Raw genomic sequence first — 15,542 nt, 5'->3', positions numbered from 1 at the left:
ACTGTGTAATGCAACCCCCCCCCCCCCGTGCTATTTTTAGGAACTCTTTTTATGGTTTCCTAATTTCTTGGGTTATGTAAGGTAAATAAGTGAGCCTTCTACAGACTAAAATTTGAATATGCTGTCAACCAGTATTTTGAGAGACTTTCTAATAATACAAAACAGTATTTTCCACAATTATTTTTTGAAATCTGAAGCTTTGTAAAGCCCTAATTTAGATTGTTTTAGTAATTACTAGCTTTCTTGCCTTTAGTTTGACTTGGTAAGTCTGAGCCCATTGTTTTTGAACACATTACACTGTTCAAATTGATTGTTGGAACTTCACCATTTTAGCTTTTCTAGTTGAGAAAACATCAGTCTAGTATCACTGTTGGTTCTTAGTTGTCTTTTCTTCACTTATTTCAAAGTTGACTTTCTCCTAGGCCAACAGTTCACAACACAAAGGGCCCTTAGCTCAGTAGTCAGACAGAAGGCCTTGTGTGTTTTAGTATTGTACCACAGGGGAGCGCAGTGTACAGACAGTGTACCAGATCAACTTTAATGATTGAGTAGAATTGATGTTAGAAATAAAATTTAAAAAGTAATATGCTCCAACTGGCTCTTATTTTTCAGTTTTCATAATAACTGTATTGTTTCTGTATCTTAATTATGTTTTTTTAGTAATATGTGCTGTTACTTTCTCAGAAGCTATTCTATTTTATGTCAAAACAGCTCACAAAAAGTGAAAATTTTGTCAAGCTGGTTATGTAATGTTTCAAGTCAACAGCATACACTGATTAGTAGTACACATTGGCAGTTTTATAAAAGAGTTTTATCAGGAAATCCAGAGACCTGCCATGCTGTCCTCCTTGCACACTCCCGTAGTCTGGTTTCCCTCAGTGTTGACATTGTCTGACTGGCTGCTGAGTCAGTGGTCACTGCCCTCTCACATTCACTTTTTAAACCATGTGCTTTATTTTGCTGAGATCCCAGTTTGCCAAGGGAAATGGAAATTCAGTACAGAGCCCATGTGTGGGCTGGCACTGTGGGTGCGTGAGTTTCCATTTTTGTTTTAAGCTATCCATTCCTCCCTGTCTTGGCATCTGTTCTTCTGTTGTACCCTTTGGTTTAACATTGTTCTCCTCCCCAATTTTCCTCTTCTCCTCATTGTAAACTCATGGCAGGGTCTGCTTGGTGAGCTCATTCTCTTACAACAGCAAATTCAAGAGCACGAAGAGGAAGCACGCAGAACCGCTGGCCAGTATAGCACGAGCTATGCCCAACAGAAGCGCAAGGTGATGGATGGTTTACGGGGGCTACTGATGCATCTCACTAACTAAATCAGTCATTTCTGCCAAGATCGTGTCGCCTTAATCTGTTGATGGGCTCCAGTTATGGGAAATTATTTTTAACAAATTAAATTAAAAAGATACATCATACCTCCTAAAGTGGGTAGTGTAGACAAAACCCAAAATATAACTGCAGTATAGGAATTTAGGTTTGGAAGATTAGGTTATCTATGAGCGTCCATATATTTGTATTTAGGATGAAACTGGGAATTGTTTATGGGATCCAGTTGAGTCACTCAGATACCTGGGTATTTAAGCTCTCGTGAAGTTTTTAAAAACGGGCTTTTAACCATTAGATCAAAGCCCCATAGGGTCAGTCCCTGTATTCTGTACAGACTTTTATCACAGTGAAACAAGTATAATGAATATACATTTGTATGCAGATCTTAAACTAATTATCTCAGTTCATTTAGATCAGAGAAGTTTTAAAGCTATATACAAACCTTACCCAGGCAAAAAGAATTAGTCATATATAGTTAGCTTCTTGTTTGCTGTTAGATCTAAATCAAGGAATATATAGATACAGACTTGATGCAATGCTTCTACTGGCTAATCTTGGTGGTGGTTTATGCTTGAGAGTGTTCATCCTAATTTCATGTTCACTCACTTTCACTTCCTGGCTTTTCCCAATTCCATGGCTATGCAACCAACAACTCACTGTATATTGTTCAGTTTTCAGTGGATGAATAAAGTAATTAGAAGAAACAAGTTATTTCATCTTTGTGGTTAAAGTAGACACCCTGACTTGAGGAAGGACTTATTTTAAACATCTCTCATTCCATATGTTGTGATTATATCATTTAAATGCTCTAAGAAGTTAGGTGCCTTCACTGAGCTATCCATATCATAGATTTGTTACAGAGAGATGTGGGAGGAATGTGTGTTCTGGAATGTTAGAAATATGAACATAATGCCAAGTGCATTTTGGTCTTTTTCATAGTGGTAAGATGGAAATGAGGCCCATCTTTCTGCCATCCTAAACTCTAAGATGCAGATTAAGATTATGCCAACATGCTGCTAATTCTGACCCTTCCAGGGATTGCAGTAGTAAGTACTGGCTGATTTTCTGTGATAGCAGACATGCCTGCTTTACAGGTCTTCAGACTTTTGACTGCCGTTCCTGTTCTATTTACAGGTTATTTACTCAACCCTTTTGTTCCCCTGTTCGGGGTTTGTGAAATAGAGTGACAGAACTGTGCTTCTGTCTGGGTTGTTTGTAAAGGAACACTTAGTGGGACACCAACCAGGGCATTGTTTATAAAGGAACACTTAATGGGACACCAACCAGGGCATTGTTTATAAAGGAACACTTAGTGGGACACCAGCCAGGGCATTGTTTATAAAGGAACACTTAGTGGGACACCAACCAGGGCATTGTTTATAAAGGAACACTTAGTGGGACACCAACCAGGGCATTGTTTATAAAGGAACACTTAGTGGGACACCAGCCAGGGCATTGTTTATAAAGGAACACTTAGTGGGACACCAGCCAGGGCTTGTCTCTGCCCGCTGTATAGTGAACTTGTGTGAAAGTAAATGGGGCATTAAAAAGAAGTTATGCTATCCCATAATGATGACATTCTTTCTGTCCTGAAAGCCCAGTTCCATGCTGTGTCTTCCTCTGCACCCCTACGGTTAGGACAGAGATGTCATCAGCTCTTCACCATCATGGTCAAAAGATTAGCATTCCAGGCATCTGAGGTTTGCAGGAGGCCTAAAGTAAGCCACAGGCACTTTTAATTCCTTTAAATATTTATTTCTCTGTTCTTGAAGAGTCTAACTAGGTCTTCATTTTTCAGCATTTTGTTAGGAGTAAAGTTTTTGCCTGTATTTTCTGAGCAAAAGAGATGAACTGAGGCCAGAGGTATTGGTCATTTCCTCCTATGAATATATCCAGATATAATTTTCCAGAGATCCTCAGATGCACACTTGTTTCAGAGCAGCCATGGTGATCTACTAGAACGAGTTCTAAAGCCAGTGTTCTCATGAGGAGCTAAGGTTCTCTTTCATCTGAGCTCTTTGTGCAGAAGAGCCCGCCCTCAGTTCTCCTTCAGTTTCACAGCCTTGGGATTGTGGAAAAGCTCTGGTTCAAGGTCATTGGTTTTGTTCTTGTCAGGGTGACTTTAAAATTAATTTCATAATAAAAACTAAATATATTACACAACAGAATGTGAGTCTCATGTAAGCAGCTGAGCTTTACCAGTAAAACCATTGGAAGATGGCATACCTAAATTGTCTAAAGAGGTAGGGGGAAGTATAGGCTTCGCAAGCAAGAGAAGTTGAGTTTGAGCCCCAGAACCCATGTAAACATGTCAGGTATGATAGCATTCTCTTGTAATCCCAGTGCTGGGGAGGTAGAAATGGGCTCCCTGGGGCTCACTGGCTTAGCTAGCCAAGGCTAGTGGGAAAACTCTAGAGCAGCGAGAGACACTGGCTCTAAGGAGGTGTGTAGTGTCCCTGAGGATGACACTAAGCTAGTCTTCTGTCTCCACATGCCTGTGCATGCATGCTCGTGCACATTAGTAAATGGCAGAGTGGAATAGCCTGTGCTAGTAGTCCCTTGAGGAAGCATGTCAAAGTTATCTTCTCGCCAGTCGTTAATGCTTGGTTTTATAAACCTAAAACTTTTTATCCTAAATCTTAGAAAACAAGTGATAACTTAGTTTTTACCCAACTGCTTATCTTAAAACATTAATTTTGATTCTTATTAAATGAAGCAGCTAGGAAGTATGCCATTTTGTAATATTCTAATTAATTGTTTTGATTTCTTATGTAGTCTTTTTAACCCAACTACTAAGTTAACCTTTTGTAGCCCTTGGCTTATATTAACATTTTAGCTTTTTGATTTAGTTATATTAGTCTCTTAATTATTATTCCACATTCTGAGCAACATTGAATTTTTTATAGTAATTCAGGATATATTGCAAGAAATCCCTCAATTTACATTTAAAACTAAAACAAAACAAGACACATCATGGTGGCGAAGAAAAACTTTAATCCCAATGCTCGGAAGGCAGAAGCAGTCCGATCTCAGTGAGTTTAAGGTCAGCCTGGTCTACATAGTGAGACCATGTCTAGATGAAAAAAGTAAAGCAAAAACAGTTGGAAGTATTAGTTTTTGTGTATTGTATTGTAAATTCGCTACAGTTGGATAGCTGTTTAGTGGAAGAAAGTCAATCCAAGGACCTTTGAAATGAGTGGGGAATTTAATCTGCATCACAAATCTCTATGCTCATACATTACAGAATGACGGCATGCCCTGTGATCATAATAGGGAGTGGTCTGCTTCTTCACTGGTCATTTAGGCTTTGTTCTTTAGGTCATGGGCTCTTTGCCTTGCCTGCCTCCTCATGCTTTAAGAGACTTAATAATTCTTGTCCAGTCTACCTCAGCATACATAATCAAAATGGAAAAATACATTACACCAACAAGTCTCCTCTTAGTTGCCACTCAAGGCTAGAAACAAAATTTGTGTCACAAAATCTCATACAAAATAACTTAAGGAGGTTTCAAATACAGACATTTAAGAAAGAAAATAAACGTACCTATCATTTTTAGCAAGTATTATTATCTATGAAAACGGGGAAATTCTGAAAATTTATTTGGAATTAGGAGTTGAAAATCTAAAAACATTTTGTAGCATGGACAAGATTTATTAATGTCTACCTCAATTTAAAAAAAAAATGTCATTTAAAATCTGATGAAGACAACTCTGCCCTGTCAAGAAGTCAGTACACACTTACATGAATTTGTGACATTGTTTTCATTGTGTTTTCTGTTTATAATTGTATTGTAACTACTTTAAATTATATTATACAATCAAATTTGGAGACTTTAAACAGTTTGTTTTAGAACTATTGATAACAATTTGAAGTAGTTTATACAATACTCTAAATTTTTGTTTTTTATGTTCAAATTAGTTTTAGTTGCCTAACTTGGTTTTACAGATGCATTTGTTCTGTTGAGAGTTAGCTCATGTTACATTGGAATCAAACTTAAGAACGAGCCTCTGGCTCCAGTCTCTGAAGAGGCCGGTTAGTCTCTGTGTCCGGTGCTTGTGCACGTCTCCACAGATGGCGAGGAAGTTGAAAGCTGTGCTTTAGAAGATCACTGTGACCAGTGAGCTTTTGCAGTGGCTGTGAACCGCGACTTGTATCTGGAATGCCCGTGCTTGTTTTTGGAGACAAGACAGTGCTTTAGATGTTAGGTTCCTGTGCCTTCATACAAAACAACTCTGATAGAGCAAACCCAGATCCACCTCTGCTGGACTGTGACAAGACAATGACTCCTTGATGTTTCTATTTCATAAGATTTTGAAGAGCTGTTATTATTGATGAGTATAACTTTATTATCTTAAATATTCACTTGATTTAAATTGTATTTAAAATATGCATATAGTCAGTGCTGCTTTCAAACTCTAGCTTATTGTGTAGTCTATGTAACCCTAACCCTACTCAACTAAAATTCATCTATTTTAAATATTTAGGTGTCAGACAAAGAAAAGATTGACCAACTTCAAGAGGAACTTCTGCATACTCAGGTAACTGCCCAGTGCTCCCCTCCGTGTGAGCTGCTGGGGGGGAGCACTCAGACGCAGAGCAGCATCCTCAGCCCCAGGGACTGCTTTGAGATTTGGACAGCGGGTTCTCTTTCCAGCAAAGCAAAAGCTGGAATACTTGATGACAGACCTTTCCCACTAAAAGTAATTTTTGTATCTATGAAGGCTGATTGAGAAACAGAGTAAGAAGAAACCAAATGAATACCAGGTTAATTCATTATGTAGAGATTCCTATTTTGAGTGATTCTTGTCCTGATTTTAAAGATAAATTATTGTGAGAGGGGAATGGGTAAAAGTATTTGTCCTTATATAACCTAATGCTTATATTTTCACTTCGCTAGGCAAAATATAAAGAAATTTGAGTTGAGTTTCATGTATCTCTACTGAGTCCCCTAAAGCTTTTCTTTGTTTCCTTGAAACCTGAAATCAATATGATTTTTTTTTACTAGAGATAACTCTGATAGTATAAGCCTATCTCTTAGAGTTAACAGTAGAAATGGTTGTTAAAAAATCAGTTCTGTACGATGTAGTGAGTATCCAAGTGCCGTCCCATATAAGATTTGTCAGCAGCAGTTACTCTGTATTCATAACATCTAATAATTAAGACTTATTCTGTAAGCCAGAAGACATAATTACCATCTGGGGCCTTTTTAGGGAAAACAAAAAGAAGGGGCAGTCTAAATGAAATCAAGCAGCTATTATATTTCGGATACCTGGTTTTCCTTGACCTGTTCCTGGAGTTTCATGTGCGATTTTCACTAAGAGCACCTGTGCTTTGGCACCTGTCTTTCTCCAGACTTCTCTGCCATGAGTTACCATTCGTGTCTCCACTGCTCCCTTGCAGTGTACTCAATATACTATTCTTAATTTAAAAAAAAATCAGTGTTCTCTGAGAGGGATAACATAATAAAGCCATAACATTAATATTCGCTGGGAGTGTTTTAGAAATACAGATTCTTAGTTCATCCTAAACCCACTGACTTAGACTCTCTGGCAGTGGAACTCAGTAATCCTTGGGGTATTTTGTAGTTCTTTTTCATTTATATGGTTTTTGTTTGGTAGCTGACCTGGAACACAAGTCCTCCCACCTTAGACTCCTAAATGCCTGCTCCTATAAAACCCAGCTACAGTCTTTGTTTTTAATGTGCTTAAGGTAATTATTATGATACGTCCTAAATTTGAGAATTCTTTGTTCTACGTAAGCATGCCCAACCTTCTGACTTTGTAAAAAACACAGTTGTCTACAAGGTTCGCACTGAAGAACCGCACAAACAAGTTACAAAACGAAATCACACTCCAAAGAATTTGTAATGTTTGAAGTAGATTTGCAGTTTTGTGTGCATCTCTATTCACTGCTGTCCACGGGTCGGACACACTTGTCAGCCCATTTATGCTTCCAGAGGATGCCTGTAGGTTGACACTTGTATCTAAGAAAGGAAACATAGATTCCCCAATTGATTTCATAGTTACAAAGAAATGTGCCGGCACTGTACCCTGCAGTGGGGCAGTTCCAGCTCTGAGGCAGTTAGTGTTGATGCGCTGTGTGAGGAGCATGGAGTATACTGGGCTGTGCAGTTATCCCAGCAGCGGTTCTCAGGTAAAAGAGATACACTGGCTGCATGTGCCAGTTTTCATTTTCATTTTAAAGGGGTAGCAGACAGGAATTAGTTTTAATAATATATGTTACTTAATGCACTGTGCCCCAAATTAGTATCATTTCAACATGTGCTTCATGTAGCAGATAGCTTGATAACTATGGGTGGCCAGTGACTTTAAAAAGCAAAGAAATAGTAGAATTTTACTATATCCTTATAGGCTATAAATGGATGCTTTATTAAATGTTTATCATATAACCAGTTCTACTTGTGTCATCCTATACAGTTTAACTGCAGATGTTTTTCTAATTAAGCCTAACATATACATTCTGTAAGGATAGAACCTTGATTTCCTGTTATTGGCCATTTTCTCTGGAGTTTAAAACCTAAAAAAGCCTAAGAAATGTTTTCCGTAATGTGATAAAAGTTGTGTATCTAAGCATTCTGCTGATTATGGGGAAGTGTTAGTCTGAATTTTCTGTGCAAAGTAAGATGACCAATTTGAACAGCTCACCTTGAAAAGTGCATTGCCAGTTAGCTGCTTTGAAATAATAACCCTAAGTAAGTTGATTTTCTTAAGTATTTGATTTTATGTCGGTATTTTAAATACAAACTTCTCCAGACATGAACATTTGACCGAACCTGGTGTTTAAGCCTCTCCCTCAGACAGACCTGTTTAAATGCTCTTTCCTCCAGGACCTTAGTTAGGACAAGCTAGCAGGTCTGTAAAACCTCTACTCCAGTGGGTTTTCTGAGAAGATCATCACATAGTACATGCACAGGTGTTACACACTCATGTTGTATGCCATACTGTAATCTTTCTTAAAGAAATGTCCAAATGAGAATAATTTGAATTTCGGCCAAATAGCCTTTTATTGGAGACTTTATTTTGGGATTTTAGGAAATATTGTTTCTTGGGGTATAGTTCAGACTTTATTAAGTTTTTAAATTTTAGTATTTTTAAATTCTTTCTTTAACATAAGCAAATAAATTTTAAGTTAAATGCTAAATTATAATGGAAAATTATCGATTTCACTGCTTGCTTTAAATAATCATAATTTTATTTTCTTCGCATTGTCATGGAACATTTTTAAGTGTAATAATTTAAGTGTAACCAGTTAAGTTATATAACTTCAGAATTTCAGAAGATTGTAATTAGACTTAATATTTATTTGTTATCCCATCTTTTTCTAACACAGTCATGTGTATTGTCTTGTTGCAGTTAAAGTACCAGAGGATCTTGGAGCGTTTAGAGAAGGAGAACAAGGAGCTGAGAAAACTGGTACTGCAGAAGGATGACAAAGGCATCCATCATAGGAAACTGAAGGTACTTTATCTTAATTTGGTAGTTCTCAGAACTTTGACATTTGACATCATGTATTAAATAATGAATTTTTAGTTTATCTTATTTTAAAAATATTGTTGGGGTGATTTGCCTATATGCCTTTGTACCACTTGCATGCCCGGTGCCTATGGAGGCCAGAAGAGGGCAGATTCCTTGAAATTGCAGGTACAGGTGGTTGTATACGCTGACTTGTGGATGCTGGAAATTGAACCTGAGTTCTCTGGAAGAGCAACCAGTGTTCTTAACCAATGGGACATCTCCCTATCTTCTAAGTGATAAAAATTTTAAATAATGAAGTATTTTATTGCCTTTTCATCCTAGCCAGTGTAAATATTTCATAAATTATAGTTTCTAAATTCATCATATAGCATGCCCATAAAATTTTCATATTTTAAGAAGACTTTCTTATGAATCAATCTATTTTCATAAAATACCTAGTTTATCTTCAGGCTTAATTTTCCATATCTATAAAATTGGGATTCTTTTAAAGGCTTTTTAAAATTATTGTGCGTGTTTACAAATACACGTTTGTGCCAGTACCAGAGAGGGGAGGGAGGGTGAGTTCAGGGCAGGGAGCAAATCTGTGAGGTGGTTCTTTCCCTTCCCTGGACTCCAGGAGGTGAGTTCAGGTCACCAGGTTTGCATGGGATTTGCCTTTACTTGCTGAGCATCGTGGCTGCCACAAATTAGGATTATTAGTTTTGATTTCTTAAGTAGTACTCGCCACTGTTGCCTCACTAGTATTTCCACTTCAGCTTGTCTTCAGTTTGGAAATTTAACATTTTTTTTCCAAGGTAATTTTCTACTACAAAAACTAGAATAAATTTTTAAAAATAAGTGCATTTTGATATTATTGTCACCAGCATATTGTTAATTACCACTATCTATGAACAAAGTCATACTATTCACCACAGACTCAGCCAGATGTATTAAGTTGACATGATTCTTTTAACTTAAAGGTTTAATGCTATAATCAGTGTCTGAGAAAAAGTGAACATGAGTTGCTGCTGCATAGAGAATCATGGCAAATGTTCTAGAACCAAGATCCAAAGATGTCGTTCTAGTTTAATAAAATGATTTAGTAGCTTTGGCTCTAAATCATCACCACCCAGTGCACGAAAGCCTGTCTTTTTTTTTTTTTTTTTTGGATGTTTCCAATATTAAGATAGTGTTCCTCTGTGTGGCTTTGGAGCCAGACTAGGCTGGCCTTGAACTCACAGAGATCCGCCTACCTCTGCCTCCCAAGTGCTGGGTTTAAAGGCCCACCACCGCCCAGCAAGCCTGACTGTCTTTACAAGTGCTGCTTGATCACTGAAAAGTCCTGCTCAAGTGTTAGGAAATACAGAGAGCTCCCTTACAAATGGCATTTTTCCTCATAAGATACAATGGTAATGAAAAGTGTGCATTTTTAGGCAGATAGATGTGAGAGCAGCTGTCTACATTTAGGTGTTTCTGTAATTAAGAGTCAAAAATATCCCTAAACTCTCATAATGCTCCGACCTTAGTAAATGATTGGTGGTTACCCTTTTTCTCCCTAAGATATTTTACTCAACACTGTGGCATCCAGAATGTCATGCTCCATCCTGGTCTCGAGAAAATCAATCCAGGACCTTTGTCCTTTACTCACATTGCGGCCCTTGCCATTCTCAGGGTGCTTAAATCCTTGGCTGCTTTACTGGCTTTGCTGACCCTCAGCCCCGCCTCTGCTTTGTCCTCTGGCTCTCACATGTCCTTGCTTCCTGCCTGAAGGCGTAAGTCACAAACAATGCCACACCAATTTGGGATTATGATTAATAGGGTGATATTTATTTAAAGGGGAAAAACTTACGGATCACTGTCCCAGGCAACAGCCTTCTACGCGACCAGGAGTCTAGTCGCCGGCGGAGCAGGAAGTGAAGAGAGAGGAGAGGGAAGTGGCCGCTTTTTTAAAGGGAGAGAGACCACGCCCCAAGGGGCTGGTATCTCAGCGGCGATAGGCTGGAGGAGTGGGAGGACCTCCCGCAACACCTGCCCTCTCTTTCCACTCTGTTGTTGTTTTGTTTTTTCAAGATAGGGTTTCTCTGTAGCTTTGGAACCTGTCCTGGAACTACCCCTTGTAGACCAGGCTGGCCTCGAACTCACAAAGATCTTCCTGCCTCTGCCTCCAGAGCGCTGGGATTAAAGGCGTGCACCGCTACCGCCCAGCTTCTCTCTCCACTCTGCCACGTGCTCTCCCCCTCTCCTGTCATTCTCATACACCCTAGACTGACAGAGGGTAGTTTCTCTGTCAGTTGGTCACCTGACCCCTTATTTGACATTTATGGTATTAGTAGTTTAGCTTGTTAATGTTAATGAGCTTTCCCTTTTACTATCTAATTAGATTATGAAATCCTAAATTAATGAACTTTTTATTAAGTCGGTATATTTCTAAGTAAAATGAAGAAGTGGAATTTTTATTCTTATACTGGTTTTACTATGAAAATATATTTATGTAATTAGAAAAAGCAGTGCAAATTTGAATTTATCCACGTGTTTTCTCTTGATGCATATGTAGTGTATTGTTTGATTCTTTCACTGGGTTTTATTAATCTTAATTTCTTTGCAGAAATCTTTGATTGACATGTATTCTGAAGTTCTTGATGTTCTCTCCGATTATGATGCCAGTTATAATACACAAGATCATCTGCCACGGGTAAGGGGAAAATAAACAGGGACCTGCTGTCACCAGGAAAGTGTTCTCCCCATGTCTTCCTAACTCCTGCGTTCCTGAGATGTCTGTCTTAAACACTAAGCATGGCTTGGCTCCTTATTTGAGGGACTATAAAAGTAAATATGTGTTTTGAAAGAAGGCTGTCAGATATTTACCCTTATACATTCTTTATAATGTTAAAATACCTAGGCAAAGAATTAGACATGTGGATGAAATTTAGTCTGATAGGATCCAAAGTGTGTTGGTAAAATGTAAACTGGCTATGGAAAATATCTGTGGAAAGTTAATGATCTATTTTAGAAATAACTCTTAAGTAGCATAGTTTTTAAAAATAAAAATTTGACTATAATTAATGGATCCAATCAATGCTTCTGCTATGTGTGCCTTCAGAGTGCCTACATGTGTCAACCCTCATTCTTTTTACAAAAAAAAAAATCACTTTTTTTGGCTATAATTATCTAAGAGATTGTTTTAGGTGATGGTATCAGAAAAATACTAAGAACTGCCATTTGTCTTGTGATTAGGTTGTTGTGGTTGGAGATCAGAGTGCTGGAAAAACAAGTGTGCTGGAAATGATTGCTCAAGCACGGATATTCCCACGAGGGTCCGGGGAGATGATGACACGGTCTCCCGTGAAGGTAGGAGAGGAGACCTTAGAGAAGGCGCCACTCGGAGTTAAAGTGAAGGCGTAGCTTCCTCATTTCACTTAAGTAAGAGGGCTTCTTAGCATTTGGAATCATTCCCACTGTAGGAATTAGTGCAGGCATAGCCAGGGGCACACACGTGCAGAGCTGCGAGAGTAATGAAGGGAGAGTGGTGGGAAAGGACATCCGAGGCGCAGTGGCTGTCTAGGTGATGCTGTGAGTCCTCTTGAAGGTATTTGGAATAGGACCAGAGGTGAGAAAGAGAATGTGAATATTGGAAGTGGAATCAATGAATGTAGATAATTTCCTATAGTATTTATATGCTGATTATCATGATCTATTAAGCTAGAAAATATGATAACAGGACACATTGCAAGAACATAGTCAGTGAAGTAAAAGGGGCTTGTATCAGTGTGTGTGTGTGTGTGTGTGTGTGTGTGTGTGTGTACGCTTATTGCCCATATACAAAACTACTAGCAACTCCCCAGTGGGAGACAGGAAGAATGTAAATACTGTAGACTGTTTTATTAAGCAAATATTTGTAGCACGAATAATAAAAACCCAGAGACAGATATTGGGGTTTGATCTAAAGATGAGAAAAGCAAAGCAGCCAGGCACTGGCCCTTACCTCTACCTCAGACTGAAAATGGGCAATCCTACCTCCAGGAATCCTCAGAATGAGACTGAGCATGAAACCTGTCTCCTCCCATCTTATATTCCTTTCTAGTGCTGGTATTAAAGGAGTGTACCACCACTGCCTGGCCTCTATGGTTAACTAGTGTGGCTGCTGGCTTAAACGTGTATGCCACCACTGCCTGGCATGTATGGCTGACTAGTCTGGATGCTTTGCAATGATCTTCAATCAAGTTTTATTTATTAAAGCACAGATAATATACCACTATAAATATTTATTCAGCTCTTAATATATGCCAGCATTGATGTACCAGGCATGTGCAACCTTTTGACATTGTGGTATTATGTACAAAACACTTGAGACCCGTGTTACTTAATAAGTAAATAAATAAGTATCTCAGTGTTTAGTTATGTTTATGGTTTGATGTTGGGCCACATTCATAGTTATTCTAGGGTACATGTAGCCCATGGACCACAGTTCGGATAGACCTTTCTTTAGACAGGTGTATAGTAAATTAAAGAAGATTCTTGCCATAAGCATAATAAATATCTAAATATTACACTGTTTAGAACGTTAGAAATGGAGCCAGCGGGGGTGACAGGATACTTGTAGGTGGTATAGCTAAGGTGGCATTTGGACCAAGATTTACAGAAAGTTAGGGAGGTAGTCATGTTGCAATCTGGTACAGTTAAGTTCCAAACAGAGACTAGCTGGTGCACAGCTCCTGCTGTGGTTGGGGGATAATCCTGTTTGAGGAATAGGAAGGAGACCAGTGTGATAGATCACAGTGAAGAATCCTCATTCCAGTCGGAGAGATGATGGATAGCTGGGAGAACAGATCATTAGGGCCTGCCAGACCAGTTTAGAGAGTGTGGTTTTTATCTAAAATAAAATGAGAAGCCAGTGACGTCCTGAGCAGAGTTCTATTACCTTTTGAAAGGCTCTGCTGCTGTGTTGAAAAGAGATGCTGGTAAGTGGGTCACACCACAGAGGGCAGATGAAGGGCAGTTGGATTAGATGATACTTGGATACAGGAAGTATTAATGAGGGTGAAAAGAATTGATGGGCTCATGAAGCAGTTTTTAGAGTAGAACCAACAATACTTCTTGACAGATTGATAAGAGACCAATCGTCGAGGACTCAGGTTTTGACCTGAACAGATTAGAGGATGTTAGAGTTTGCATAGAAACATGTAGATAGGTCCAGTTTGGGAAAGATGTTCCAGGGTTGGATATTTTTTGCTAAAGGCAGATAATAAATAGGTATCGGGATGTACAAATTTGGGGAATGGTCTGGACTGGAGACATAAATTTAAGAACTAAAGTAAACTATCTATTGGATAAGATCTCAAAGGAGTGAGTGGACATAAAGACACAGGACCTGCTAGATTAAAGTTTGGAACATGAGAGGATCAGTGCTGTGGAAGTAGAACCAGAACCATGGCAGGAAAGAAGTATCAAAGAGGAAGGGACCTAAGGAGCAAGGGAAGGCTGAGCACCAGTCACTCAGTTTACCATGGGGCCAACTCAAGTGCTGGGTGCTATGAAGGAAGGCCTTTTGTTTGCTGCTACCTCATAGTGAAATAAATCACCAGGTTATCAACTGTTAAGAGAAAGGGTGAAGGTCTTTTCCCATTCTGTAGGCTGCTGTTTTATCTTTTTGACCATGTCCTTTGCTTTACAGAAGCTTTTCAGTTTCAAAGGGTCCCATTTATTAATTGTTTCTCTCAATGTCTGTGTTGCTGGGGTTATATTTAAGAAGTGGTCTCCTGTACCAATGCGTTCAAGTGTACTTCCCACTTTCTCTTCTGTGAGGTTCAGTATGGCTGGCTTTATGTTGAGGTCTTTGATCCATTTGAACTTGAGTTTTGTGCATGGTGATAGATATTGATCTATTTTCATACTTCTGCATGTTGATATCCAGTTTTGCCAGCATCATTTGTTAAATATGCTTTCTTTTTTCCATTTTATATTTTTAGCTTCTTTGTGAAAAATCAGGTGTTCGTAAGTGTGTGGATTAATATCTGTGTCTTCTATTCGGTTCCATTGGTACTCCTGTCTGTTCTTATGCCAATACCAAGCTGTTTCAGTACTGTAGCTCTGTAGTAGAGTTTGAAGTCAGGGATTGTGATGCCTCCAGAAGTTCTTTTATTGTGCAAGATTGTTTTGGCTATCCTGGGTTTTTTACTTTTCCATATGAAGTTGAATACCATTCTTTTGAGGTCTGTGACGAATTTTGCTGGGATTTGGATGGGCATTGCATTGAATCTGTAGATTTTGGTAATATTGCCATTTTTACTATGTTAATTCTACCTACCAATAGCATGGGGGATCTTTCCACTTTCTGGTGTCTTTTTCAATTTCTTTCTTCAAAGATTTAAAGTTCTTGTTATACAGGTCTTCCACTTGTTGGTTAGAGTTACTCTGAGATATTTTATACTATTTGTGAAGGGTGATGTTTCTCTGATTTCTTTCTCAGCCCATTTATCATCTGTGTATAGGAGGGCTACTGATTATTTTGAGTTAATCTTTTATCCTGCTACATTACTGAAAGTGTTTATGAGTTGTAGAAGTTCCTGGGTAAAATTTTTGGGGTCCCCTATAAGAACACATTGGCATAGGAGACCACTTTCTAAATATAACCCCAGTAGCACAGACACTGAGAAAAACAATTAATAAATAGGACCTCCTGAAACTGAAATGCTTCTGTAAAGCAAAGGACATGGTCAACATGACAAAACGGCAGCCTA

General features: G+C 38.6%; 1 protein-coding gene across 4 annotated transcripts in view; it reads left to right on the top strand.

Moving 5' to 3' along the window:
- Opa1 (OPA1 mitochondrial dynamin like GTPase) overlaps nucleotides 1–15,542 on the top strand; it is a 77,937-nt gene that overhangs the window by 15,607 nt on the left and 46,788 nt on the right. For 2 of the 4 annotated variants that reach the window (XM_075967557.1, XM_075967552.1), the window contains 5 exons: nucleotides 1,164–1,274; nucleotides 5,815–5,868; nucleotides 8,704–8,808; nucleotides 11,411–11,497; nucleotides 12,040–12,153. In XM_075967557.1, coding sequence (XP_075823672.1) covers nucleotides 1,164–1,274; nucleotides 5,815–5,868; nucleotides 8,704–8,808; nucleotides 11,411–11,497; nucleotides 12,040–12,153 — 471 coding nt within the window. The remainder of the gene's footprint in view (nucleotides 1–1,163; nucleotides 1,275–5,814; nucleotides 5,869–8,703; nucleotides 8,809–11,410; nucleotides 11,498–12,039; nucleotides 12,154–15,542) is intronic. The other 2 variants (XM_075967565.1, XM_075967560.1) reach the window with 1 other exon arrangement.

Source organism: Microtus pennsylvanicus, chromosome 1 (genome assembly GCF_037038515.1).
Source record: "Microtus pennsylvanicus isolate mMicPen1 chromosome 1, mMicPen1.hap1, whole genome shotgun sequence".
Taxonomy (NCBI): Eukaryota; Metazoa; Chordata; class Mammalia; order Rodentia; family Cricetidae; genus Microtus; species Microtus pennsylvanicus.
This window is presented reverse-complemented; position numbering and strand designations above follow the sequence as displayed.